Source organism: Orbicella faveolata, unplaced genomic scaffold, assembly GCF_042242905.1.
Source record: "Orbicella faveolata isolate gen_17 unplaced genomic scaffold, um_ofav_v1 contig_35, whole genome shotgun sequence".
Taxonomy (NCBI): Eukaryota; Metazoa; Cnidaria; class Anthozoa; order Scleractinia; family Merulinidae; genus Orbicella; species Orbicella faveolata.
The window spans coordinates 14,398,948-14,425,366 of record NW_028301564.1 but is presented as its reverse complement, the minus strand read 5'-3'; the positions used below and the strand labels follow the sequence as shown (position 1 = coordinate 14,425,366).

Below are 26,419 nucleotides of genomic sequence, written 5' to 3'. Positions count from 1 at the left end.
CAGGACTTTGGAGAATGCAAGAAAAAAAACAAAACAAAACAAAACACAAAAAACAACCAAACATACAAATATACAAACTTTAACTACGTTTCTGGAGTTTATTTGGTTTTTTCAAATTAAATCCAGGACATTTTGCGAGAGGTGCTCTGTTGACGAAATAATAATACATGAAGTCGTATACATGTACCGCAATCATTTTTCATTTATTCTTTTATTATTACAAACTGCTCTTCACGCGTTGTAATAAAATAATAAAAGTATCTTCAAGGGGCTTTTACGTTCCTTCTAAGCGTAAATTTATCCGACAGTTTATGTATTCAAGCCATGCAAAATCCAAATCAAAATACACAGAAGGGTAAAAATTTCATGTTACCCAAGGGTATAGGGATTAGGAGAGAATTTATTTATATTTTTTTTGTGATCCATATTCAAGGCGACGAAATTAGCCAAGCAGTGACTCGAACAGTGAAACGACTATAATTAAAACGTTCCAAATATATATACTGAAGTGTGTGTAGCGTGGTCCAGCCATCATGAAGAAGGAGAACATCGATTGATCCTGTAGAGCGCCGCAAATGATCCCCTATGCGGCTCTGTACAATTCTCGAGTTTCTCGACGACTCCGATTGTCCTTGTTCAGAGGTCCAGCTCTTCTTTTGTTATCTCTCTCATCACAAACTTCTTAACCTGGTTAACACAAGAAAAGCACGAGTCACTCCCTTCCTTTGTAAACTGAGAGTTCAGCATAGTCAACTCCATGAAACGAACTCGCTCAGAACTGGCGCTAACTCAGTATAAAGTAGTAAATAAATAAGAAAACCGAAGTAATTTAACAAATACACGATGTTTTCTCAGGTTTCTGGCCCGGGTTGTTCGAAAGGTGGATAACGCTATCCACTGGATAAATCACTGTCCAGCGGATAGCGTGGTTTGTCTTGTTAACACTTATCCACTGGATAGCGATTAATCCGGTGGATAACGTTATCCAGTATTCGACCAACTATGACCTGGGTTATAAGAATTTTCACAGGCTACGGCCCTGCAACGGTTTGCCTCAGAGAGGTCGATATTTCAGAGAGGTGTCCATGTTAGAGAACTGTTTGTTTCAGGGTTACATCGAGAACTATAAACGTGTCTGACTAAGAGATGTGTCATCTTTGAAGACGCCAATCTTAGGCAGGCGTCTGCCTGAGAGAGAAATCATTCCTAAAAAAATAACTCCGTCGTACATTACAGAAGTCCTTTCCCATCCTTTCTTCCCCTGGGTAATACGACTATGTCCTTACCTTTCCTGTTACAGTGAGGGGAAATTCATCAGTGAACTTGATATAACGAGGAATCTTAAAATGAGCAATCTGAAAAATAACCAAACAGAGATTTCATCAGACAGGTTGCTGCACACACTAGCTCGATCAACCAAAGCCTGGAATGCACACCAGCCGTGTCTATCTAATACTTAGCTTTGTTGAACTAGCACAAGAGATCTGAGAAAGAACGAATTAAAAGTGATTTGCTTGCAGGAAGTTAATCTCTTTAGCAGCAGCCGTTGTTTGAGACGTCACGGAGCATTGCGTGATGAACCAAACTTGTGCCGTCACACAACATAAATGCGAAGGAGACCAAACAAAAAGAAATACGTTTTTAAATCAAATACTCTTCATAACTTACCTGCCCTTTACAGAACTCTTTGATTTCCTCCTGTGTAGCTGATTCACCAGCATGCAATCTGAAAGTATCATCCAGGCCAAATTGTTCATAGGCTACGAGTAGTTCCTCTTTCGCTTAGTCCGTCGAGCGAGACGCGAAAGAAAACCGCGAGAAAAAATGGCGCGCTTCTCGCCCCCAGTATCTCGCGCGGCCATTTTTTCTCGCGGTTTTCTTTGGCGTCTCGCTCGACGGACTAAGCGAAAGAGGGACTACTCGAAGTCTAAATTACTCAAAGCAAGACTTAAATAATCAAGGGTTAGGTTAGGCTTCCAATTCAGATTCTTGATTATTTATCATTTCTCTCAGTTGCTTTTGCCCACCAACTTTCACTCTAACAATATCAAACTATGTCTAACACTGAAAAGAGTTCTGAAAGGACGAAAAGTAAAGTTAGAAAGGTAAAGCGCCAAAAGGTAAGGTAAAGTCTGCATACGAGCCAAGTGACCCATCAGGCTGGCGCCGGCTTATCTCGGTTTCTGTAGCATGAAGCGACTAGGAGTATTTTAGGATGCTAGTCCATTCCAGGGTTACTCCTAGCATTAAATTCGCCGGTACCCACTTATATACCTAGGAGAAGTGAAGTACTCTGAGAGTAAAGTGTCTTGTCCAAGATCACAATGTCCCCGGTCAGGCCTCCAACCCGGATCTAGAGGCGAACGCACTGACCATGAGGCCACCGCACCTCCCAACAACTTTCAGTCTAACAATTTCAAAGTATGTCTAACACTGAGAAGAGTTCTGTAAGGACGGAAATTAAAGGCTTGATTTAATCTTTAAACCCTGAAGTAGTGTTAAGGACCCCTCCTCTAAGGATTTTACACGGAGTGAGCCCACAGTTCCCTAAGAGGAGCTGCTCAGCAACATAAACATGTACACGTGTTACCGTGTTGGTAAGCAACACAACGTATCCGCTAATGCTCGTTGGAGAATGCGAATCAGACACTTTTCGACCTCTGCTTATACGAACGAGGATTTTAAAGAACTTGAATTCTTACTTGATCCATGCGCAAACTTCTTCTCCCAATCGGGAGTCAGGAACACCGATAACCTGAAGACAAATGAAAATAGAAACACAATTTTACCACTCCTTGTCTATGAATTGGACTTTCTTCTACGACTGAAGCTTAGTGAATCGACAGTTTTGCTAAAAGCCACAAGATAAATTTGTTGCGTACCAGTCATATCTTTTGTCCGTTCTGTATTGTTTCAACCGTAAATCGTAGGTTTTACGACAATGGCGAAAAGGTTTGCCCAAGTTTTACTTGGATGTTGTGTTTACTGTTTATCGTTTGTATTCATCTCCTGAACCATACCTTTATCAGCTCTCAATAAACGTTTTTGATCAATTTTTATTGTTACCTTTGCGTTGGCTGTGTCATGCATTCTCCGAGATGTTCGGCATACCAAACAAGTGTGTAAAAGTTGCACGTGCGGTTGTATGTTTCAGGCCCTGTCCACGCCACGCCGGAGAAATTTGAAAACGGAGGTTTTACTCTGAAAACGCATCAAATGTTTTCCGTCCACACTACGCCGGAGAAATTCGAAAACGCAACAATCAGCGGTCAGTTTGGATTTGTGTTTGAGGGAAACTCGGGCAGGGAAATCACGTGATTATCGTGACGCCATCATTTTCGAAAAGCTAGGTTTTCAAATTGTTTTCCGTCGGCACGAAAACGAAAAGCCGGGGTTTTCAAATCCCTACTGTTTGAAAAGCGTTTTCCGTTTTCGTGACGGATTAGTGTGGACGAAAGGCCTAACCGTAGAAATGAATGTCGCAAATCGTGTGTTTACACAATCAAACCCCTTTTAACGCGACTAGAATTGATTGTTTACTTGACCGGAAAGGGACAGGCATCGAATCTGTCATCGTTAGTAACTGTAGCCAATCAAAGAAAACATTGTACGATTTGTTTTGTCTTTTGTTCTAGAGAATCTAAGAGTGTGTTGTAATCGAACTCGGGACGTTGTGTGAGGCAAAATATATATGTTCAAAAGTCTATCGTGAGTGAGTGATTTTAGCGCGAACTTTATCGGGAAAACGTTGTGTTGAGTCAGGCAAACATCTAATTCCCAACATGAAGCTGCGTTTTCAAATTTCTCCGGCGCTGTTTGGACGGAGCCTTGATGAAACAAATATTGGACAATAAGTAAGAGAATTTTACGATTAGAACTAAAAATGTACCTGTACATCTTGTATCTTGGGATGTTTGTAAAGAAATTGTTCCACTTCTGTTGGATAAATGTTCTCTCCTCCACGGATGATCAGGTCCTTCAGGAAAACAGAAAAGTAAGATTTCGTTTTAAATGATTGTTTGTCTGTTGTTTTCTCGGCTTTCCCTGTTAAAAATACCACGTAGGATTTTCAAAGATCTTCCAGGATCAAGGCCTGTAAAAGATCTAAAAAGTTGAAGATCTTTCAAGGATCGTTAGAGATCGTTAAAGATATTAAAAGATCTTCAATTATCGGATAAGGAACTGGATCCTTAACCCTTTGAATACCAAACTTTAGCCAAAAAATACCGCTTTTAAGTTTTAAAGGAACAAGGATGGCTAAGGATGGAGGAGATTGACACGGATTACACACGACGAATTTTAAAAATTGAGGCTAAACTTTTCAATATGAGCAAAGCGTGACTGAGCTCCTTTAAGTAAATTTACGCCCACAAAACGCGAATTAGACTGAAAACAAAATCCATGAAAATGATAGTTTAGTAAAGCCTCAAGGTTTGTAATGTAAATGTAAATGTAATTTGTTTACCCAAGGAGCACCAAGGAGTTCACAGAACTCGTTCAGAAATGTCCGTGCATTCAAGGATCGGTTTTACGAATACACCGACGAGAAAATAAATACCTCTTACTAACCGAGTTCGAGGCCGAACTGAAAGTTACGGAACGAGTTTTTTCCCATCGATTTATCTGATGGCCCAAGCGCGAAGCGCGCGGGCCATAAATCGAAGGGGGAAAAAAACGAGGATCCGTAACTTACAGTACGGACCGAGAAAACGAGGTTAGTAAGATATTTATTATATCTCTACCGCGTGTCTGACGGGTTCGGGAACAATTTCTATTCACACAGAACGGCTTCAAATTTCTGACGCACCTCGAAAGCTAAACTAGTCAATTTGAAATTGTCAGTAGGTTTTAATACACAATTTCAGAAGCAAAAGGAAGTTTTAAACTTTTATCTGCTAAAAATATTAAGAACACTTGGCGATAAATCACGAAACATTTTGGCAACAAAAACAGCTTTAAATTTTAGCGGGCCGTACAGTAGATTTCGGCCCGCTAAATTTACCAATCACAGCGCGCGTACTAACTGAGAGATATAATAACACAAATTATATCTAGCCGTTACGTATGTCAAGCAGTGTTTCAACTAGAGTTCGCTCCATAAAGCCCGGCATAAAGGAAACTAGGAGCTTTGGAGCTACTTCAAAGTTTTACACTGTACTGTACTGGAAAAATTCGGACAATTAAAATTTCGGACCCTTAAAAAATTCGGACCGTTAAAAATTTTCGGACACTGTTTTTGTCCGAAATTAAAATCGTCCGAAGTTTTTTGCAAGTAAAGTATGTTCATGTTTGCAGAAATGGATTAACTACCAGGATTATTAATGACACGGTCGTGAGACGTGATTTCACTGCAAATGAAAATCCTCAAAGATCCTCGTAAGATTTTCATCAGAGTATGACGCATGAGCGATTGTTGCTTGGAATTTCTAAGGGAGGAAATTTATTGAAAACATACCTTTATTCTCCCAATAATTTTAACGTATCCGTTTTCGTCCATTGTTGCCATATCCCTTCAAATGACAACACAGAATACATAATAACTACCAGTTGCAGCGTTCAAATGCATATAAAAGGTTTTCAGGCGAGGACGTTTTCGTCTTTTCTCCAAACTTTTTTACGACGGACTTACCCGGAATGGAACCAACCGCTGGGCTCAATGCAAGCGTCAGTCTTTTCTTTATCTTCCCAGTATCCCAGCATGACGTTGTACCCTCGAAAGCAAATCTCCCCGGCAGTATTGATGGGTACAACACGACCGTGTTCATCCACGATTTTCGCCTTGAAAAACCGGAGACGGAAATCTGAATAATGTACACTCTAAGTGCGAGTTAAAATGTTTTATGTTTGATCCCTATTGACTACGAAGAATTCCCTTAGTTGGTTCAGAATTTCAAAGTCTTTGTAAGGTATTTTCAAAACCAATACGGTGGGCTAGGATACGAGTCTTTTTGCGATGCACAAAATTGCCTTTTAGCTTTCAGTCTAATGGGTCATCAAATGGTCAACGAAAGCAGGAAAACACCAAAAACGAACAAAAAAAGCAAACAGACCAAAAAAAAAAAGGATTTTTAAGGAAGGGAAAGATTGAGACCCCGGGGGGTTACTTGGGTCAATCTTTGTTGGGTATGTGCCGCTGGCCTCTCAGAACCCCTACCCCATTATAGTCATATTCTATGGCCAATCATAGACCCTATCTTAGTCACTTTTGGGTAAATGTAATTTTCACGACCCCAACTTAGTCACTTTCTGTTTTTGCGTCTACCGTATAAATCCTTTTAACTAAGTCTTTCTAAAATGAATTGACACATTTAATAAACTGAATGAAGAACACGTTACTTTACAACTACACTCTTGTAGCACTGTCACCGCAGAGCCATGTGATGACACCAAAGGACGCTGGCGTGTTGGAGATGGAATTAATGTTCCTGTCAATGTCACGTTTAAAGCAAACAAGTCCCAAGCAAAGGAGATCAAACGCTTATTACCGCAAAAGAAGATCCAAGTTATCTTAACTTCGATGGACGCAGAATAGCAATTAAATACCGTAACACGGTTGTGGACTTTGTTCTGGACTATTGTGCAACTGGTTAATGTTTAAGTTGTGATTTCAAGGCCGGAAATGTAATGGGAGCCGTTTGTCAAATATTAAACAACAGCAATAAATACGGTAACATTTTTTTTCGGCGAATCTTTCCGTTTATAAATCACAACTTGCCAGAATTTTCTTACTCTCAAAATCCCGGAAAAGTGTGACCCCATTCTAGTCACCCTATAAAAAATGCTTGAAAAGGCGACCCCATTATAGTCAGTCCAAACGTGAAAATGCGACCCCATCCAGCGGCACATCCCCATTAGCCCATTTATAGGAAGTGCCCCCGCCCCCCGGATTGAGACGAAAAACAAATGACGAATTGGAATATTTCGAGTGAAATTTCGAAGTTATCAATTTCGTTCCCGGTCGCGATCCTTTTAGTTAGCACTAGACCTCTGGGAGAAATCGAAAAGTAAGCCAGCATTGGTTTTAGCGGCTACTCTTTCTACGCATGTTCAGAAAACGTTATTAAACTTGAACGCATGCGCATGATCAAACCAAACCAGGATTTTCTATTTTCAGTTTTGATTTCGTCTTGAGCGTTGCGCGTTCGGTCACCCCTGACCGAAAACGCACGTGGTTTGGGGAAGAGATTACCAAGATTTAACATTATTGATGTGCCGAACGAGAGCGAATCAACAAGAGGTGACTAGGCCCTTAATCAACATCCAAATTTTCAAGCAGGAGTTTCAGTGTCGAGTGAAGTAGTAGGTTGGTACCTCATTATTGGGATGCACTCGTCCTATTGTGGAAACTCGCAGATCTATTGGGTCATCCATGAGTGTCTGATTTGTCACTGGACTTGTTTCTGTCAAACCATAACAGATCTGAAAACAGAAATTTTATAATAATGTTTACTTTATTTTATAATAAAGTAAAACAGTGAAAAAAGGCAGAGTTAACTTAACAACACAAGCTCTTCGCCAGAGTGAAATATCGCGAATCCTGCATAGGAAAAAAGATGACGACTGGTACATTAACCCGCCATAGTTCCTTGCGCACGAAAACTTAAACAACGCTCGTAAAAACGTACAGAAAAGTTCTCAGACTTTCAAACCTAGCATATACAATTTCGTTAGCACAGGGACAAGTGTTGCAAAAATATGGCTTTCCTTGTACTTTTGAGGCTTTGTAAGGTTCGCATGGCATTGTGGTCAAATGTACAGCCGGCCGTCATCTTTGTTTCCTACGAAGGATTGGCAAATTTCTTGCAACACTCGCGTGACTACTATTTAACTACCTAACTTTGCGGTGTCAGAGGTGTTGTTCACACTCATTACTCACCGTTACTTGAGGCATGTGAAGTTTTGTCATAATCTGTTTCATCACCTCTATTGGACACGGTGAGCCCGCCATAACACCTGACAATGAAGAATTACAAAGAAAACACTTTGATTACCTGAAAAACTTGCGTAACATGCTCTGGTCAATCACAACAAGGATGATGATTTTTCAACCAATCCGGTGCCGGCAAAATAGTACAGAATACGACTGTTCAACGACATGACACGAATTTCCCGCGCTTGGCATCTGCGTGGCGAGCGCTGGAAAACTCACGTGAGCAATTTCTGGTTTAGCCAGTTCTGATTGGTTTGTTTAGGGAGTTGCCTGACAGTTAAAGAGCTAAACAACAACAGCAACACAACAAACAACGTAACATAACCAATAAGAACTTGTTTTGTTTGTTTTACTTTTTGCCATTTATAAATATATTTACAAAATATCAATGTATAAGGAAAGGAAGCCCAGGTAAACCAATAAAGCTTGTCGTGAAATAAGTAACTGATGAAAAGGGTTGAAAAAACGTAGTTGTGGTCTGTTTTGGAAAGAGATTCGCTCGTCACGCCAATTCTTTGCCATGTCCTCTGACCTATTTACGCTTGAATTCAAACAACACAAGTATATGTGTAGTCTAACAAAAGCTGCTAAAACATTACACTATTTTCACTTACTGACCTGTATACAGACTGCTGCAATCAAACTTGTCTAAAGCGGGGTGATTAAGAACATCAATGAACATCGTCGGGGTACCGTACAGTGAAGTACACCTGAAAACAGAAGAAACAAAAAGAAAAATGCTGATTAGCCAAAACGTCAACCTACCAATGGGCAATAACTTGTTCACTTTTAAAATATGGGCCCGCAGCTAACTATGGCATACAGTTACAGGCCACGTCAATTCTACGCCAGAGAAATTTAAAACCGGTGTTTTCACTCTAAAAACGTATCAGATGTTTCTATCCACACTACGCCGGAGAAATTTAAAAACGCGACAATCAGCGGTCATTTTGGATTTGTATTTGAGGAAAAGTTGGGCAGGGAAATCACATGATTGTCGTGATGTCATCATTTTCGAAAAGCTCCGTGTTTTCCGCCCGCACTAAAACACAAAACCGGCGTTTTCAAATTCCTCCGGTTTGAAGAGCGCATAACAATGAAGAGCGTTTTCGAAAAGCTCCGTTTTCGTGACTGATTAGTGTGGACGGTAGACTTAACCGTAGAAATAAAGCTGCGTTTTCAAATTTCTCCGGCGTGGTGTGGTCGGGGTCTAAAATGACAAATTTCAGTCGATGCGATTCTGAATTTCAATGCTTAGTCGACAGAGGCATGCTATCCTATTTTGGGTGAGCGAGGCAATCAAAGTGAAATTACACTTATTGTGCATCCAAACGCAACGTTTCTTCGTCAACAAGCCGGAGTAGAAATAAATTAATCCAACAAAGCGGAACAAAACCGTTATCATTTTTAAAAAAACGCACAGAGGTCATCACAAATCAAAGATTCTATAATTTCCAGAAAAAGGTAAAGAAAACTTTCATTTCGGGGAGCAGGGATGGCGCAGTGGTGAGAGCACTCGCTTCCCACCAATGTGACCTGGTTTCGATTCTGGCCTGGCGCCATATGTGGGTTGAGTTGGTTGTTGGCTCTCGCTTCACTCCGACGGCTTTTCTCCGGATTCTCCGCTTTTCTCCCTCCACAAAAACCATTATCTCCAAATGCCAAAAAACCTGTTATGGCTGATGTAGCCTCCTCCCTAAAAATTGTAAATTTATTTCAACAAACGAGCCCGTACATCTTTCAAAATGTAAGTTGAAACTTACTTTTCCTGTTGAACAGCTGTCAGAACAGCTCCCGGGTCAAACCCTCGTGATGGGTAAACTGACGTTGTTCCATATGTGATACTCATTAAACTGAAACACAATGTTGGAAAGTTAGTGCCGACTATTTTTAAACCAATTATAGACTTGCTCAGCCTATAGCATCAAATACCGCAATGATTCGATTTAGTGCCCGGGGCACTAATTTACTTTTGGGGGTGCTTATTGGGGAGGGCACTTATTAGGGGTGGGACACTTATTTCTTTATGAACATGTAATCTGGATGTGGTTCAATACTTCAATCAAAAGCAACAGCTGCTTTGACTCAAGAACTGTAACAAAATGAGTTCTGATAGTAATGTTCAATCTTACCTTCAGATGAGAAAGCAGAGTTCATAACTCATTCGTCCAATCAGTCTATTCTATGTCAATGTCCTGAATGTCACTTTTGCTATGTAGACTGTTGTTGGAAAGGACGCTTATTGCAAAAGCAGCACTGAAGAGGGAGCGCTCAATAGAAAGGAGGTGCTTATTGGAAGGAGAGGGTTGAATCGAATCATTATCTAACGGTATATATCATGGCAGAAGTATGGGTAAAGTGGAAAGTGCTGGCCTCTTACATCAGACTTGCGGTGGGAAGTTGAGTTTAGACTTCCAACCTTGTCTGTTACCCCTGTAGCGTGTTCTTGGACCCAAGACACTTTTTACTTTACTTACACAGTACGTCTCCCAACCTGGGCATATAAACATGGATAATGGCGAATTTCCAGAAAACCTTTCTGCAATGTAGGAGGTAGGGTGGGAGGGAGGGACTTGTAATGGAGTGGAGTACACATTTTTGGCTTACTGAGAAACCGTCTGAGTGGATTTCTTGTAGTGCGCGTTGAAAATTTGGTTCACGGGCAAGACTAACAGACCACAAACCAGTGCAAGTGAGTCTGAGTTGAACAAGGAGACTGCCGCTGCTTTACTTAGGTCACATTTTCACATGCATCACTTGTGACATGGGTTGATGATCTACAGTGTAGCAGCATAGTACAACTTACCTTCCAAGCACCATTCCAAAACAGTGATAAAGAGGAACAGGGATGCATATTCTAGAATACTAAAAAAGTGTCATGATCAATACAAAGTAACACAGGCAAGACATGATAAACAGCACACTGGTGTCGCACAGGTCATGGGTTCGAATCCTGTTCAAGCCTGAATTTTTCTCAGGCTTTAATTTCACAACTGCTTAAGTCTTGTATATAACTGCGATGATCATCCATGTCTTCATATCTTTCTCCGCAGTTCAAAAATATCTTTGATATATTCGCTTACATTCTTCACCATTTACAGGTACATTACAAACTTATAACGTGACCAGCTCCCGGATGGCTTGATAGCTCAGTTGAAAGAGCACTGCACCAGCAGTGCAGAAGTCAAACCATTGGTTTGTGGCCTTTTCACTGAATGAATTCTGTGAAATTTAAACTGAACAAGACAGTACCTGATTTTCGTAATTTAAAATTTCTCCAACAAAATATGCATTGTTAAGAATTGAATGGTGGGATAATGTAGCACCTTTGGGATTTCCAGTTGTGCCCTGTTAAAAATACAGAAGATATTTAGCATTAGCAAAAAGACCTTTCAAGTAAAATGATCAATTACCTTGGCAGAGCATGAGTCATAAAACTATCTAGCTCAAACTTTCTCCACTGTTGTACACAATACAGGTATTTTGCTGCTACCCATTGTGATGTAAATCCCCATAAATCTGGTGAACCAAAATGAGAATAGTCCTCAGCTTAAAAGGGCCGGGTCATAGTATTTTGGTAATTCTGTTCATTTTTTTTTTAAGCTTTGAGTTTTAAACTTCTAATTGATACAGCAACAGTCCTGTATTGGCAAACTCTCTGCCACCTAACAAACAAGCATGATTTCAGAGTATGATAAATGACACTGAATACAAATTAACTAAACTTGAAAAAGTCAGGATGCTGTTTTTAATGTTTACCCTTAAATTGAAAATGAAGTGTTACTTACGGAAGTGAACTGAATGTTAATTGGATCGTCGCTTTGAAGTTCATTTTGTAATTTGCGTAACTCTCTTTTTTCTTTTGCCCCTCCTGTTTCCATTAACTCTTGAAATGCCATTGTGCCGCTACAATTAAACACCAGAGACAATCATTATCACTTCCTCCTTATCAGGTGTGGCCCCGTGCCTGTTTCCACCATTTTACAGTAAAAGGTCAGACTTTTTGGAATGACCTACTACAGAAACCCAGGGAAAGGAACTTTAGGGAGTTAAAATCCAAAACACTTCCTGGGCTAGCACAGCCCTGGACCCCTCTACAAACTTGCGCCTTCGGCATTCATTGTTTTGGAAATCGGTGACCATTTTTCTTAGATCTACACCTACCAATAGCAAGTTTTGGAAAACCATGATGGCAATGTCAACAGGAACATTGTTAAACAAAAGGTTTAATGAGCAGAACAATGGTTGTGCATGTGCATTATAATTCTTGGTACATTTCTTTGCCGTCCTCTGCTAAACAACAACAGGAAATGACCAAATTCTGCATTAGCTGTTGAACATGAACCATGATAGCTAATTTTCAAATTTATTGCTGTGTTCTAGATTATTCATGATACATGTAGTTTTGACAGCGATTAACAAAATGAAAGTAAATGACTTAATTGAGAGTATCATGAGATTCATAGGCAAAATATAAATTAATTTTTATAACTGGCAATATTGTCCTCCACATCGCTTTCGTGGTTACTTAAATTTCCTAGTGATGCCAGCTTGGGAAGGTTTGGCTCAGAAATCAACAAATTATAAAATTAACCTAAAAGTTCTTTCATGATCCTTGCTTGCCATCACAACCAGCTTAAGATCAGGAACTCTGTGAAAGATAGTCATGATAATATTAGCATACATTGGCATAAATGTAACTTTACTAGCACACTTAGAGTACTTGTTTCACTTTCTAGTTAACTGGTTGGGAGATCAAATCAACCTTATCCTTGATTACCGAACTTTGTGAGTGTCTAGTGCAGTCCTGGCCCTCTCACTGTCATGCAATGCAACACTCTCAGGAGAGAGACAGAGAGGCCACGACTGGACTAACTGAAGCTCTTGCAGACACAGGTTCTATATTTATTTCTAGTAAAACTAAGTCAAGGTCACCCAACACCCACCTCAACAAATTATCTGAACACCTAATCTCAACATTTAAAAAAAATTAAAAGTAGACAATAAATTTACATTGATTCACTACCTTTAAATGCGACTTTGTACCTGTCTGCCTGTTTCTACCATAATGCAAGCATCACTAAGTGTCCATGGTAACTTCAAGCCATTTGAAAAAGAAAAAATCTAAATGAGTGACTCTGAGGGGAGTCTCTGAAATAAGGTTGTCACAGAAGAAGTCGGTGTATTTGCCAATGGCACTATGACAAAAATATTTGTTTAAACTGTGGATAATGCCATCCACTGAATAAATCACTATCTTCAGTGTCTGCCTGTATGACTGCCTGTCTGTCTGTCTGCTTGTCTGACTGCCTGTCTTCCTGTCTGTCTGTCTGCCTGTCTGTCTGCCTGTCTGTTTGTCTGTTTGTCGCCCTGTCTGTCTGTCTGCTTGTCTGCCTGCCTACCTGTCTGTCTGACTGCCTGCCTGTTTACCTGCATGTCTGTCAGTCTGTCAGTGTTTCTGTCTGTCTGCCTGTCTGTCTGTTTGTTTGCCTGTCTGTCTGTCTGAAAGAAAATAATTAATTAATTAGACTAAACTCATTCAAAACATACATTTTTTTACATGCTTCATAATTGAATTTCATTTGAAACAGTTGACCTTTCACTGAAGAGATCTCCTGTTTTTGAATGTGGCAGCTCATGTACAAAGTGAATTAGCATGTTGTAGTAATCCTGTGTTTTGAACTGGTCAGCCATGATGAGAGCTTTGCAGCTGACCTAAGATTATTAAATATTAAACATTATCAACATTTTAGTCTGAAACATTACTGCATTTGTAAAAATCAAAATAACAAGTATTAACTATTTTATCCTTGGAAATTAATTTATTATTATCATGGTACTTATTAAATACCTTTTTCAGAGCATACTCCACCTCTGGAATTTGATAAGCAGGATTTATGTTAACCTAGAATTATGAAACAACGAGACAATAGTGTAAAATTTAATCCATAAAGGCTGGTTCGCACTTTGACATGAGAATAAGCATAAGCATAAACATAAGCATAAGAAAAATATGTGTGTGAACCGGGGTTACATAAGCATAAGCATAAGCATAAGCACGAGGAATGGAACTTTTTCCATTTTCTTATGCTTATGCTTATGCTTATGCTTATGCTTATGTTGTGAATACTTGAGTGTGAACTGGGCATAAACAATATGCCATTACAACAGTAGCCACCAAAATTTTACTACTAAACAAATCCTATATTAACTGGAACAATTTAAAACTAACCACAGTTTTGAACTTACCAGTATCAATCCAGCTTTAGCAGTAGCAAACTGAGTGATGACCCATTCTCTCATGTTAGGACCCCATATTCCCACACGGTCACCTCTTTTTAAGCCCATGGCAAGAAGTCCTGCAGCAAGATCATCCACCTGAATATAACACAATATTGTCAATCAATGCTTATGCAGATATTAAAACAGGATGAAAGTGGATGCATAAGGACACCTTTTTCTCCTTTCCTGACCGTGAATCTTACATTCAATCTCTTGATCTTGCAAGAGAATATACTATGCATACAGTTGAACCTACGCTAATTAACACTGACAACTCCTGTAGACTTACACCTTCAACAATCAAGTCTTTTTCTTACAGTCCCACTCATTTACTGATAGTTATTTTTCATTTGAACCACCTATTTGCAAAGAAATTAGAATTCAGAACACATAGATCTCGCAGACGTATTCTCACCATGAAGAGCTATGAATTCACATTCGCATAATAGCCACTCTATGCCTAATAAAGGTTGCATTATGGGTGAAAAAATTCTGCAAAAGGCATAGTAAGCTGGAAGGAAGGAAATTGCCAGCATCACTAAAGGGGAGGTGGGTGGAGAAACTTGCTTTAGCTGTTGTACTTGTGAGAAGAGCAAGATTTGCATGCAGTGTGTGTATATAAGGTTCTGGGAATCTCCCATGGGGGCTTAAATAACCAACTGGGTGATTGCTGCAAATGAACATAGTTATCCAATTTGGTCAATAGTGGTGACGTGGCTTTTATGTGAATGAGAATGATCAAAATATCTTGATAACTCCAGTTCAGTTCAATTTTTCATAACTTCAGGGTGGTCACAAGTAACCTGGTTCAAGCAAAAATCATAGTCCAACTCATGATCATTCCTGATTTTCCTGATTCTGTAGCCAGCTACTCCAAAAATAAACAAAAGCCTATACCTACTTCAATACTTTGCAAAAACTTTGAAGGTTCCCTAGCTGGTTCAATATACCAGTACTATTAATTTATTACTGCATTTAACTTAGCCTTCTTGAATCAACCCCTAACCTCTCTTTATCAGTAGTTTTATTTAGTCTTAGATTATTTCCTGTTCCTGTGTAGTTCAAAACAGCAGAATTTTTAACAACTAACTAAAGGAAATAGACAGCCAGAAACCAAAGTCAGTGAAGAGTGATGGTCAAACAAATTAAGTCTGACTCACTGTTTTTGTTTCTCTAATGAATGCTGTAAACTATTATTAATACCTCCTCTTGGAATTTGGCAAATGTAGCCCTCTCATTATCTTCACAGCAGACATAAGCCTCACGGTCTGGGAATTTTTCTACAGTTTTGTCCAGTTTTCGTCCAATTGTTTCACCAAGAAAACGCTTTGTAGACAGCCCTTGACAGTAACTGAACTGGAGTTTCTCGTGAGAGCTGCTTGAAGGAAAAGAGAAATACTGTAAATAGCTGTAGAGTATTTTCATTTTCTTAGAGGCAAATTGTCCATTTTATGTCTGTTGATAAGGTGGATCAAAATTAACCACCTAAGAAATAACCTGATTTCTTTTACCCACTCAAGAAAAGCCCTTCCCTAGGGGAGGGGAAGGGTATGGACATAAAATAAAATACCTGCCTTATATCTAGCCTACATTTTAACCATATTATGTGTGAATAAATATAAGTGACGACACAAGATTGCTGAAATTCATCCTGAAAGTCGCCCAAGCAAACCATCCACAGTAAGTGTTTAAGGTATCTTACTACAGTTTTGATGGATAGTAGGAGGCCAACCTTTAGCTCTTTCGAAAAATTGTTCCAAGAAGTTTTTCCTTTCTCCAATTACTGTTTTCTTATTCTTAATACCATTACATGTGATAACTGAACAATTTAAACATCAATAAATGGAAAAATTGAATGAGCAAGTGCCTAGGAGAGACTGGGCACTAGTACATGTATGTTTAATGACATTTTTCTCCAAATCTACCTATATGACCCCACCTCAAAACTTCAGGAATTAGAAATTAGCTCTATTTGAATATTAATGCAAAGTAAAATAAAAATCTGTAAACAAGAAAATGCAAAGAAAGAAAATGTGAAATTTCAAAAATAGCAGGAAAACTGGCTCCGGACACAATTTACTCCCAAAAGGGTTACCATTTTCTATCAAAGGAATATGAACAGGTTTCCTTATCTGTCCAAAATGGTACCAGTATATAAATGGGTAAGGGTTTGGATTTTGGTTTGAGTTTGAGTCGTTTAAAACTTTGTTGGGTATCTCTGAGACTCGAGCTGTGCCGCTCAAATTATCAGAAGTTCAGGGCAGTAAATGCCAGGCCACCACATCTCTTAAAACCTATTGATGAGCAGAAAACTTTTCTGCCTGATAATTTTACCTTATGCAAATTAGAAAAACCTATCAAATGTTTATTTCAGGCCAGACAGAGTCCAGAAACCTACATAATATAAATCCACTGAAAACTCAAATTTTTAGAAAGGAATCTCGTTTTGAATATTAACCTCTTCACTTGAAGAGCGGAAGTCTGAAAAGAATAATGAAAACAAAGTTTAATGAATTATTTATTGAATTAGCTTACTGTAAGCCTACAGTACTTTTTCATTTAAAAGTTACACATATGAATACTTAACAATTGGACTATTAGCCAATGAGCACATGAGAATCTCTGCAGTTGTCGTAAAATGACCCGTAGCCCGCAACAACTGCAGAGATTCTTGCATGCTCATTGGCTAATTTTCATTGTCGATAAGCAGACAATTTGACAATTTGTTATCGTAAGAAACAAATTGATGTCAGTTTTTCATGTGCCTGTCCTGTTATTGACAATGAATTTCATCATAACATTGTGAAAGTAGTCTGTGGATCCATGATCCACAGCTACTTAGACAATGCTACAATGAAATTCATGATCAACAACAGGACAGACACATGGAAAACTGATGTCAGTTTGTTAAATAGCCCATGAGGCGAAGACAAATGGGCTATTGACCCATGGCCCTTGAGGGCGAACGGTCTAATTGTTTTAGTATAACCCAACTAGTCAGACAGAAAAGGCAATAATAAAGTTAGCAAATGCAAGTTGAAGATATATTTATTTGGGAATAAAACAAAAGAAAGCGTCACGCTCAATTGCGCCAATTTCGCTACTCGAGGACTATTACTAATAGTGTTCTAGTAGCGTAGCCAATTAAAATGCAGGATTTGCATTAGTCCACTAATTGGGTGATACTGAAAAAAGCTGGGAAAGCTGTTAATAATGGTACGTAGTGAGAACCATTTCAGTGAACCTCTAAAAGCAAGAATAAGAAGTTATCTTCATAGCTGAGGTTTCGATCGTGATCTCGCTGTAAAACCACACCAGTGAAAGGCGACTGAGACCTGCGCGGCGTCACTCTATGCCTACTCTAACCAAATAATTCCTAAGGACGGGCCTGAAGTAGAATTCCTAAACTTTGAGATGATCTCACCTCGTGGATGAATGCCGCACCTTTCTGCAAAATCCACACGATACTGGTTGAGCAAATCTTTGCATCCATCGAGAGTACATTCGCATAATGCTACATTTTCCTGCACAGCTCAAAACCTTTTGCCCTGCAATTGAACTCGCTGCCATTTTGATCTTGTCCTCAATCGAATGCAAACGAGAGAGATCTGGTGGCTAACAATAATAAGTAGGCACGCAATAGCATGCAAAGATTACTTGAAACCGATACCCGGAAGAGGGGGTTAACTATTTAATCATGTTTATTTTTAACTTTCCTCTCTGTATACAAGCTCTAAACTGCCTTCATTGTGAAGTGAATTCAAAGAAGCCTCTTTTAACTTTTGGTTTCCATTCTAGAATTTAAAACAGCAGTTTTCTTTGATCGGAGGCAGCCTCTCGTCTTTTGATTCACTTTGCTTTGGGGCATTGAGATGTTTTAATATCTCAGCGAAACATATCGGTATTTGGCCTTTCGAAGCCTTTTTCTGCCCTCGTACAGCCTTTCCAACGAAAGCGAAAGCTTAGGACAAAGGGGAATCGAAACTCACGATATGTAAGAATAAATTAACTACCGATATTAGCATTGTAAGAAGACTATCAAATACCTTACGCTAGATGCATCGATTCGCGTTTCTATCTGACAGAATCGAAAATGCCCATTAAAACTTTCCTCTGTTGCTTCAATGTTTATGAAGGATCATGGGTCTGTGGACTTTGCAGCTTGGTAAAGCAAGATATATTTGAATTTGTCAAATTTCTTGCTGGTGGGTGGAATGAGTGAAGCAATCTGAAAACAATAATATTACGATTCTTTCCCGACAGTTATTGGGAGCTGCGAGGGTTTACCTTCAGTGGTTCAACTTAGAATTTCGTCACCGGATGACAGCAGCCGCAAGAAAACAGTTACTGATCGACTTTAACAGTAAGTTGTCTTAAGAACAGTATGAGTTTTTTGTTAGTTCATATTAGGTGATTACCTTATTGACCTTGCATCGCCACATGACAATTAAAATTTACCTTTTAAGGGTACATTTATTTCCATCTCCGGTTATTCTCGGTTCCCGATCTCCGGATTATTGTCACTTTGTCGATCGAGTGAGACATTTCTAATTTTCGTTTTGGTCCTTTTGAACTGCAGAGATCTGTGACTGTAGTCTTTCACTTCCTGTGGGCTTTAGCACAACAAGGATTGAAATTGAAAGTGCTTCGAGTGGCAAGAAAGTCTTAATAGCAAAAGACAAAATCAACAATTTCTAGAAAAATAATTCACAGTTTAATAGCAGTGTTCTGCTGTCCAAAGACCGGCGAATGAAAGAAATGTGCTTCAGTTTTATCTAACTTAATTTATACACACAGATTGCGTTTATCAAAGGGGGAAATGTTTGTTATCAAATCAAACGGAAAGTTTTATTCCTTGAACAATAGACTACAGCGTACAGGCTTTCATGCATGTCGCACAATTGTTTTATGTACACATAACAAACTATTGGACCGGGAAGTGGTTGATCCATTTTGAAATTCTCAAGAATATCAAATGAATATAAATAGGTACGTTGTATTTGAATTCTGACGGTTTTAAATGAAAACCCCAGAAATGATATTTGATGTGAAACATGAGTAATACAAGCCGCAATTTTTATGCAGATTTCTATTTATGCGTGGTTTCATGTAATAACCTAAATATAAAAAAACATAGATATGTTGTGTTATCTTTCAGCGAACTATCGCGCTTGCGTTCAGGCTTCTTAGATACCCTGTCAATTATTTAAAGAAATTAATAAATGCGGAGAAGAATAACAAAATCGAGAACTGGATAATAAACAATTATTCCACGAGCGTGCGTTGGATATGAGATGGTAGATAGCCAACGAGGCGCCTAGCGCTGAGTTGGCTATAATCAACTCATATCCAACAAGCGCGAGTGGAATAATTGTTTTTATTGAAAAAAAGGCCCCTCAATATAACAAAAACTAAAATAAAGTAAATGTAAAAACGCCCCCAAAAATCACGCGTATGCTTACCCTATTTGAAGAGCATGTTTTAATGGCTCATAACCCATGACTGCTGAGCCATTGAAAACTCTCGAACTGCATGATCCAATGATCTACTTTTTAATGAAATTTATATAATAAATTGTAATGAATAGTCAATTTCTCGTTCTGTAGCCCTTCAGCTGATAACGATTCTTCAGATGTCGGCAGCAGCTGTTTCTATAGCGGTGTCGCTTTTGATGCTCATCGGACTTTTTAAGGTTTGTACTTCCCACTCAGCCACGTGCCAACAAAACTAGTAATTCCATGTTCAACCGGAGTAACTCTGACAATAAAATACCAGTAAATGCCCTACTAATACGAGGTTGTCTGTTTTAGATTGGTACTGTTGATTCATTTATGACAGATCGCGAAAACCTGTATGAACATACAAAAGTTTTCTGTCTTTTGCAAAACTCAGTTGATTGTTTCGTTGTTGAGAAATACAGCAAGATTTGTTGGATAGGCCACAATCATCGTGTTCTTCCGAGAAACCTCGGAATAGATAATTCGGGTGAATACTTGTTAAAACCAAAACACAGCAAAGTAGAAATGGAAATTTAAACACCGCCATTACAGTTCGCCCGTTCTAACTTCCTCGAACCGCGGATACCAGAGAATACAAGAGGTTTTCCAAGTGTACTCCTAAGATAAACGGTAATCACGTATAAAGCCTCAAGACACTTGCCCTGACAACGATTAGACTTTAATTCTGGTATCGAACATACAACACTAGCTAGTTTCTTACGTTGAAGACAATGATGTGATGTGACCAAGTGGTTAACTTTATTTTCGAAACTGTTTGTTCCTCAGCGTCAGCGATGGCTGTTGTTCCCGTGGTTAATGTGGGTAGTGATTGAAGAGCTTTTTTCTATAAGTGTCATCTTCTTTTTTGTGGCTTTTGACGTCAAGGTAATTGATTTATTTGTAATTTTACCATCCGCTAGCGTTACGCTATCCGCCTCTTGCCATCGTAGTTCCTAGGTCTCGATGTTTCACCTCTGTCAAGCGTTTCAGGGTCACGTGGTCCAAAGGAAAGTGCCCTTCTGGGAGAAAGCTGCAGAGGAACTAGGCAAATTCCCCCTCCCCAGCCCCGGCCCCTCCTTACTTCATCAACCAGGGGTCCGTTTCTCGAAGGTCCCGAAAAGTTTTCGAACCCGAAAAGCCGTAGCAAAATCTCAAACCTGATGACTACAGAGCTGTTTTTTCCACCTGTTCTTAATACGAACAGAGCTCCCTTCATAAAAGAAGTTTCAGGCGTATACACCTCTACGTCTTTAAGTACTGATTAACTAATAATGGCTTTTCGGGCCCGAAAAGTTTCCGGGGCTTTCGAGAAACGGGCCCCAGATCCTGGTTGGCCGCAGTCTAATACTGGTCCTCCCGTGTACAACCTTGAGAAGGAACTTAAACTAATCCTACCCTTTTTGTAAGTCACCATCTAATATCAGGCGAGTGTGTTCAAACCATTGTTCGTATTTTGGCAAGAAAGGTAAATTTAGGTACACAAATTCGGCCATAAATTCATCCGTATCAGGTCAGTGACTTGACATCACAGGAAATCAGGACAGTGGACATGGCTCCCGATTGGCTAATTGTGAATTTGGATACGGTAATGAAACAGAACGCCGCAGTCTTCAATCAAGTCTCTGAGAGGTTCGTTCCCAATCCCCCCGTGCCACCACAGTAGCTGCTAAACACTAGATTTTTGACCCACTTCTGAAGAATGAAAGCTGAATACACATTTAAACACAAGATTCTCTGCCTTATCTCACTTTACCTGAACAATCTAAGAATACTTATTTCTGTTTTTGAAGTCAGTGGTAACACTTTATTTGTTAGGAATCACGTAATAAAACAGGTACTGACAATGTATTGAACAAACATTGTTTTATCACAGTTGAAGTGCTCAGTGTACGTATCAGATGCCGTCATGTTTGTGACCTCTGTAAGTACAAACGTAACATGTAAGGGAGGGGAGGGTAGTGCAAACTTCACATGGGTTAGGAATGAACAACTGTACTTGATATGCCGGGTTGATTGTTTGTGTTTTCCCACATTGAGACAAAAGGTTAATTGGGCTCCTTCCAGCAGGGATGCTTGCCTCAGAATTTGACAATAGTATTATGATGAAAAAATACTTCTGAAATTGAAAAAAATTCACTGATTATTTTACGACTATGACACAAAATGCAAGCTGTAATAAAACAAACGGATCTCATAGCATTCAGAGGCATTTTGTCTTCCAAAGAATCACAAAAATTAATATTATTTCCTAACTAACCTAGGCATGCAATACGTGCAAAAGGTCTAGTATGTAGCTGCGGTTCCTTGCACACAAAGCAGACCTCTGATACTACTTATACCATAATAATTGTTATCTAGTCAGTGACTCAATGATCTGCCAAGCAATATTAATCACTTGAATCCTCTTTTGACAACCTGTAGATGTACTTTATGCTGTGTGTTTACTCATATTTTCATCATCTGGGTGTACAAGACCGCATTAACAGGGTAAGCTAGGATGTGCAAAACTGACAGTAAAACTTCATGACGAACTTAACTTAACTGTTAGTAGGGCAAAAGAAATTTTTCAGTACACCACTATTAACTCTCCTTGAAATGACGTCCACTAGGCAAACATATTTGAAAATTCAGGGAAAACCTTCACTTAAGGACAGGGCTTCTTTTCAGATTACTATCAGAATAAATTATTGTTCATATATATGATGCAAAAAATGTAAGCAGTTCAATATTGACCAATCAAAAGTAACGTCAACCCAACCTCGTTCTCCGGGTCACAAGGTTGATTTCAACTTAACAATCCAAAGACAAAATCAATACTTGTTGAGTCATCAAGATCCTTAATTGAAAAGTGAATACTGTGACAATTTTAAACTGCGAGAGAGAAAGAAAGACATGAAAACAAGACTTCATGACTCATCACAAAGGCCTCCAAGCTCTTGAGATTCAGAATCAAAAGTTTACAAGACGTGAGATTTTCTAGGTACTAATTGCCACCTCTGATGTAATGGCATGGTGATAATCAATTAGATATTTTTGGTTTACTAAAAAGCCTTAACTGAAAAATGTAAAATCACATAAAATTGATTTGACACGATAGTGTTGAATGCTACACAATCAATAAAATGACATATTTTTTGTTAACTTTCAATTTTCAGTACAGTGCAGCTGTCCACATTGCTCTCGAAGATGACTTTGATGAAGAAAGGTCTGCTCCTTGGAGAAACAGACCTGTGTAATGGAGATCACACAGTGCTTCAAGTGCATGTGGAAAATCCAGGGCTTGGATTTTCAAAGAAGTTTAAGACGGATTCCGCTCAAAGGTCGAGCAATAAGTGCAAAAATAATTTACTAAAAACCTAATCACAGCACAGTAACTTTTGGAATACTACTTAAAACAACTCACTTTAGTTCATTTCTCTAAGTGACCCCACGATTAAATTCTCAAGCATTCTCGAGAAAGTTAATGTCAAACCTTGTAAGAATACCTAAAGCGTGTGTTATTGTGTTTTTAACTATCGCCAAACTTCTGTTTTAATTGAAATATGGATAACTTCAAGTTCAATTTCTCTCGCCGGATCAGCTTGAGAGCTTAAGTCCCGCTAAGTTCTTCTTAGCTGTATTCAAAATATTTCCATGCTATGAGGTTTTTTTGGTAACTTAATTTTTGCCATTATTGCTCGAATGTTGTGTGGAAATCATCTTAAGCTAATCTGAGAATGGCAAAAATGGCATAAATGTCTTAAGAATCCTTAGAATTTAAAAATAAGAAATAACGATTGCGTCTTCGTCCTTAATTTTAGACCACAACCCATCTCAAAATTTTACATGCAAAAATTGTTACCAGCATGGTGAAAGCTGCTTTTAGATGAGATGGAAGAATTTTACAGCTGTAACCTTTTATTGATGTACAAAATGGATATCAAATTGAAGGGCACCTTGCAGCTATAGTTTTCTACGGTAACAAAAAAAAAATACCAGTAGTGAGCCAAAAATAAAAAAGGTTGGTTGCAACTGAAAAATATTGAGAAACAAATTATGAATAACAATCCCCCTCCCACTGGCCCAAGTGTTTAAGATGGATACACTGTCCATGACATAACCCCTTTATAATTCAACTGAAGTTGATTGAGATCCATCTAATTACCACTTGGTTATTTTTAATGTTGTTTTTTATGCAGCAAAGAAGAAATAACTTGACTATGTGAATTCTACATTATAATCTTGATATAAGATGAAAGATAAAAATAAAATTTACATATTATTTTTATTGACAATTTTCAGCAATAGTGAGTACTAAAATGAAAGAAAAGAATTTTCCAGATATGATACATTATACAAGCAAAATAATACTGTCCCACAATGTTGGACATTTTCTACCAGGAATTTGTAACTAAAATATTTTATGACCAAAATTGTCACACCATTGTAAGATTTTCATCCTCTCCGGTAGATATCTTATCAATGTTGTTTTACACATAGTGGCACTGCAAATAGGTATTTAGCTTGAGAAAGTTGGGAGAGGGAAGATGAGAAAAGAAAAAATTGGTGGGAGGGGAAAGGGGGACGGAGAGAAAGCTAATTTGGTTTTATCACAATTTCAGTAAAAATTGATAGCCCAAGGAAATCTTGACTTAGGTCACTTGAGTTTCTAAATAAATAAAACATCATCTAAATCTATTTTCATACAATGTGCAATCTGCAGGCAAGCATACATGTAGTTAAACCCTTATCAAGCGGCCACATACTAAATGGCCTCCCCTATTAGGCCTCCAGTAATCAAAGTCCTGATGAGGGCTTTTCTATTGTTTTTACCTCTATTAAGCGGCCAGCGCCCTCTGAGTGGCCAAGATCCATTTCCCCAAGGGTGGCCATTTAATACGGGTTGAACTGTAATAAGTTTGAATAACTCTCTTGTCCCTCTGAAAGGGTCTTGAAAAGGCTTTGCAGAGTCAGACTTTCACCTGGTTGACTAAACATTTATGAAGAATGTGTTTGAAACAAAGTCTTCTCAATAATCTTCCTATTTCCAACTTTGTTAGTCTTTTTTCAATGGCTTTGGCCACTGCTCTTCCTGGATAGCCACCCAGATGTATAAACCAATAATCACATGAACAACTATAACAGTTATTGTGGCTGCACCAATGGATCCATTTTCATAACCCAGAACATCTGAGGATTGATTGAAAAAAAAATATGGTATAAGTATAACCCTTAGGTGCTGATTAATTCACGTGAATAGCAAAAAAGAAAAAAGTTCAGCCTTGTAACTCTTTTCTACAAACTGTGTCTGTCCAGTATTTAACCATAATTTAAGAAAAAGGCACCTATCTGATAGCTTTGCCTTAGTTAACATTTAGGTGGTCTTCATAAAGTAACTAGGCATACTGCCATAGCTGTCGGTGGGAGGGAGGACAGGGGTCAGAACCTCCTTCTTCCCATACCTCTCCTGCCCCTATACTCCTGGGTTCCTGCCCCCTGTTCCCCCTTCCCACATAACTGGTAGTTACCTTCCCTCTTCTACCTTACTAGCATTTTATCATGTTGCCTTTTGTTAATAATTTACCAACACCCGAGAATATAATAATAGATTCATTGGGAAAACAGATTTTCACAAATACATCTCTGAAGTCTCTGTAATGATGATAAAAAGATGATGATGATGATGATCTTGAAAGGTTAATGGATGGGGGTGGGGGAGGAGTAGAGACTGGAGTTGAGAGAGAGGGGAGAAATGAGAGGGGAAGGGAAAGCCAGTGGAAGAAGATGTGGACAAGTAACTGTCAAGGCTTATGAAATGGAGAGGGGCTAAAATGTTCATTTTTCATGACACAAAGTGAAAGCTCTTTCCCTTTAATATGCACAAGTATCTATACTTCTGCGTATTAAAGGGACAGAGCTTTTACTTCAGGCCATGAGCAGATGAACATTTCCTAAGCATTGAATAGTCACTTGTTCACCTCTTCTTCCATGGACAAAAAATATGGATGGCCTGTCGGAAAGGATGAAAAATTAGATCCATTTACCCTTCTTTTACTTCTTTGCAACATGACTACCATCAGGTTCCAGACAAAGCCCTCACTACTCCCAGTGCCCTCCCAGGCACTTTTAGATATTTACATATACAAGATGGTGGACAGCTCAAATGCCCTACCATGAGGGGGTATTGAGTATAATCAAAATCCTTACCAAGCGCACAGACCTTACAATCAAATTCCCATGGGTTGCCCTCCCCTCCCCCTCGGGTTTGACATTGATAGGTGCACAACAATCAATTACAGAACATTCTACATGTACTAAGACTACCTTCAAAGACCATTTTCTTGGAGAGGAAAAAGCAGGAAATTGGTAATATAATCATGGCTAATGTAAACTTCAAAAGAGTCCAGAGCACTGACTTCTCTCGAGGCCTGTTTGTAAACAATTGAATAGTGGGCATTTGTTACACACTGAAAATAGCAAAGCAAGCACTAAATAAGCTTGTGAAAGATGTTTAAAATATCATTAATGGGTTGTAATGCTGTACTTACCCTAAGGTATCTCCCTGACTGGCAGATTGAATCATTTTTGAGTCTAATCTATTAACAAATTTCCCGTTGCCCGACCACCTTAAAAAATTGAAGTGTTCCTCAACTAACTCAAAAGAATCTTTACGTTCTGTCCGCATACGCGTCCGCCATCTTCTTTTTCATTGGTAAAAAAGAAGAGAAGT

At 38.8% G+C, this 26,419-nt stretch overlaps 3 protein-coding genes across 5 annotated transcripts; 1 reads left to right on the top strand and 2 right to left on the bottom strand.

Moving 5' to 3' along the window:
* Window positions 1-73: 73 nt before the first annotated feature.
* On the bottom strand, window positions 74-17,826 carry LOC110066393 (medium-chain acyl-CoA ligase ACSF2, mitochondrial-like). Of its 2 annotated transcripts, none has more exons than XM_089273033.1 (20): window positions 17,637-17,826; window positions 15,416-15,590; window positions 14,180-14,308; window positions 13,782-13,835; window positions 13,527-13,645; window positions 12,525-12,581; window positions 11,719-11,836; window positions 11,183-11,278; window positions 10,737-10,795; window positions 9,694-9,783; window positions 8,549-8,640; window positions 7,877-7,953; window positions 7,312-7,419; window positions 5,630-5,778; window positions 5,456-5,510; window positions 3,890-3,976; window positions 2,703-2,755; window positions 1,669-1,726; window positions 1,287-1,355; window positions 74-687 (listed from the first exon to the last, which is right to left on the bottom strand). In XM_089273033.1, exons 1-20 carry the CDS (start codon window positions 17,780-17,782, stop codon window positions 637-639), a joined length of 1,842 nt encoding a protein of 613 aa, XP_089129159.1. In that variant the 5' UTR covers window positions 17,783-17,826; the 3' UTR covers window positions 74-636. The 2 variants fall into 2 exon arrangements, with proteins under 2 accessions (XP_089129159.1, XP_089129160.1); XM_089273034.1 differs by having other exon boundaries at window positions 15,416-15,587.
* Window positions 17,827-18,216: 390 nt separating this feature from the next.
* LOC110066902 (uncharacterized) lies at window positions 18,217-23,984 on the top strand. 2 transcript variants are annotated; one of them, XM_020774155.2, is made up of 7 exons: window positions 18,221-18,377; window positions 18,476-18,575; window positions 19,819-19,904; window positions 20,497-20,595; window positions 21,584-21,631; window positions 22,132-22,197; window positions 22,866-23,984. In XM_020774155.2, the coding sequence occupies exons 1-7, from the start codon at window positions 18,306-18,308 to the stop codon at window positions 22,944-22,946; spliced, it is 552 nt and encodes a 183-aa protein (XP_020629814.2). In that variant the 5' UTR covers window positions 18,221-18,305; the 3' UTR covers window positions 22,947-23,984. The 2 variants fall into 2 exon arrangements, with proteins under 2 accessions (XP_020629813.2, XP_020629814.2); XM_020774154.2 differs by lacking the exons at window positions 22,132-22,197; window positions 22,866-23,984 and having other exon boundaries at window positions 18,217-18,377; window positions 21,584-22,114.
* LOC110066993 (vacuolar ATPase assembly integral membrane protein vma21-like) lies at window positions 23,956-26,413 on the bottom strand. Its single transcript, XM_020774261.2, has 3 exons — window positions 26,238-26,413; window positions 26,014-26,117; window positions 23,956-24,879 (listed from the first exon to the last, which is right to left on the bottom strand). The coding sequence occupies exons 1-3, from the start codon at window positions 26,372-26,374 to the stop codon at window positions 24,746-24,748; spliced, it is 375 nt and encodes a 124-aa protein (XP_020629920.2). The 5' UTR covers window positions 26,375-26,413; the 3' UTR covers window positions 23,956-24,745.
* Window positions 26,414-26,419: the final 6 nt, after the last annotated feature.

Bases quoted from the DNA above. Each gene is read 5' to 3' on its own strand.
- LOC110066393 (XM_089273033.1), bottom strand. From the start codon at position 17,782: ATGGCAGCGAGTTCAATTGCAGGGCAAAAGGTTTTGAGCTGTGCAGGA. The intron at 13,836-14,179 runs GTAAGTTCAAAA...TCATAATTCTAG, and splicing joins CTAAAGCTGGATTGATACTG to GTTAACATAAATCCTGCTTA. The intron at 1,356-1,668 runs GTAAGTTATGAA...GTTATTTTTCAG, and splicing joins AAGAGTTCTGTAAAGGGCAG to ATTGCTCATTTTAAGATTCC.
- LOC110066993 (XM_020774261.2), bottom strand. From the start codon at position 26,374: ATGCGGACAGAACGTAAAGATTCTTTTGAGTTAGTTGAGGAACACTTC. The intron at 26,118-26,237 runs GTAAGTACAGCA...GTTTACAAACAG, and splicing joins AGTCAGGGAGATACCTTAGG to GCCTCGAGAGAAGTCAGTGC. The intron at 24,880-26,013 runs GTAGTCTTAGTA...ATCAATCCTCAG, and splicing joins CAAGAAAATGGTCTTTGAAG to ATGTTCTGGGTTATGAAAAT.
- LOC110066902 (XM_020774154.2), top strand. From the start codon at position 18,306: ATGCCCATTAAAACTTTCCTCTGTTGCTTCAATGTTTATGAAGGATCA. The intron at 18,576-19,818 runs GTAAGTTGTCTT...CTCGTTCTGTAG, and splicing joins GTTACTGATCGACTTTAACA to CCCTTCAGCTGATAACGATT. The intron at 20,596-21,583 runs GTAATTGATTTA...GTTTTATCACAG, and splicing joins TTGTGGCTTTTGACGTCAAG to TTGAAGTGCTCAGTGTACGT.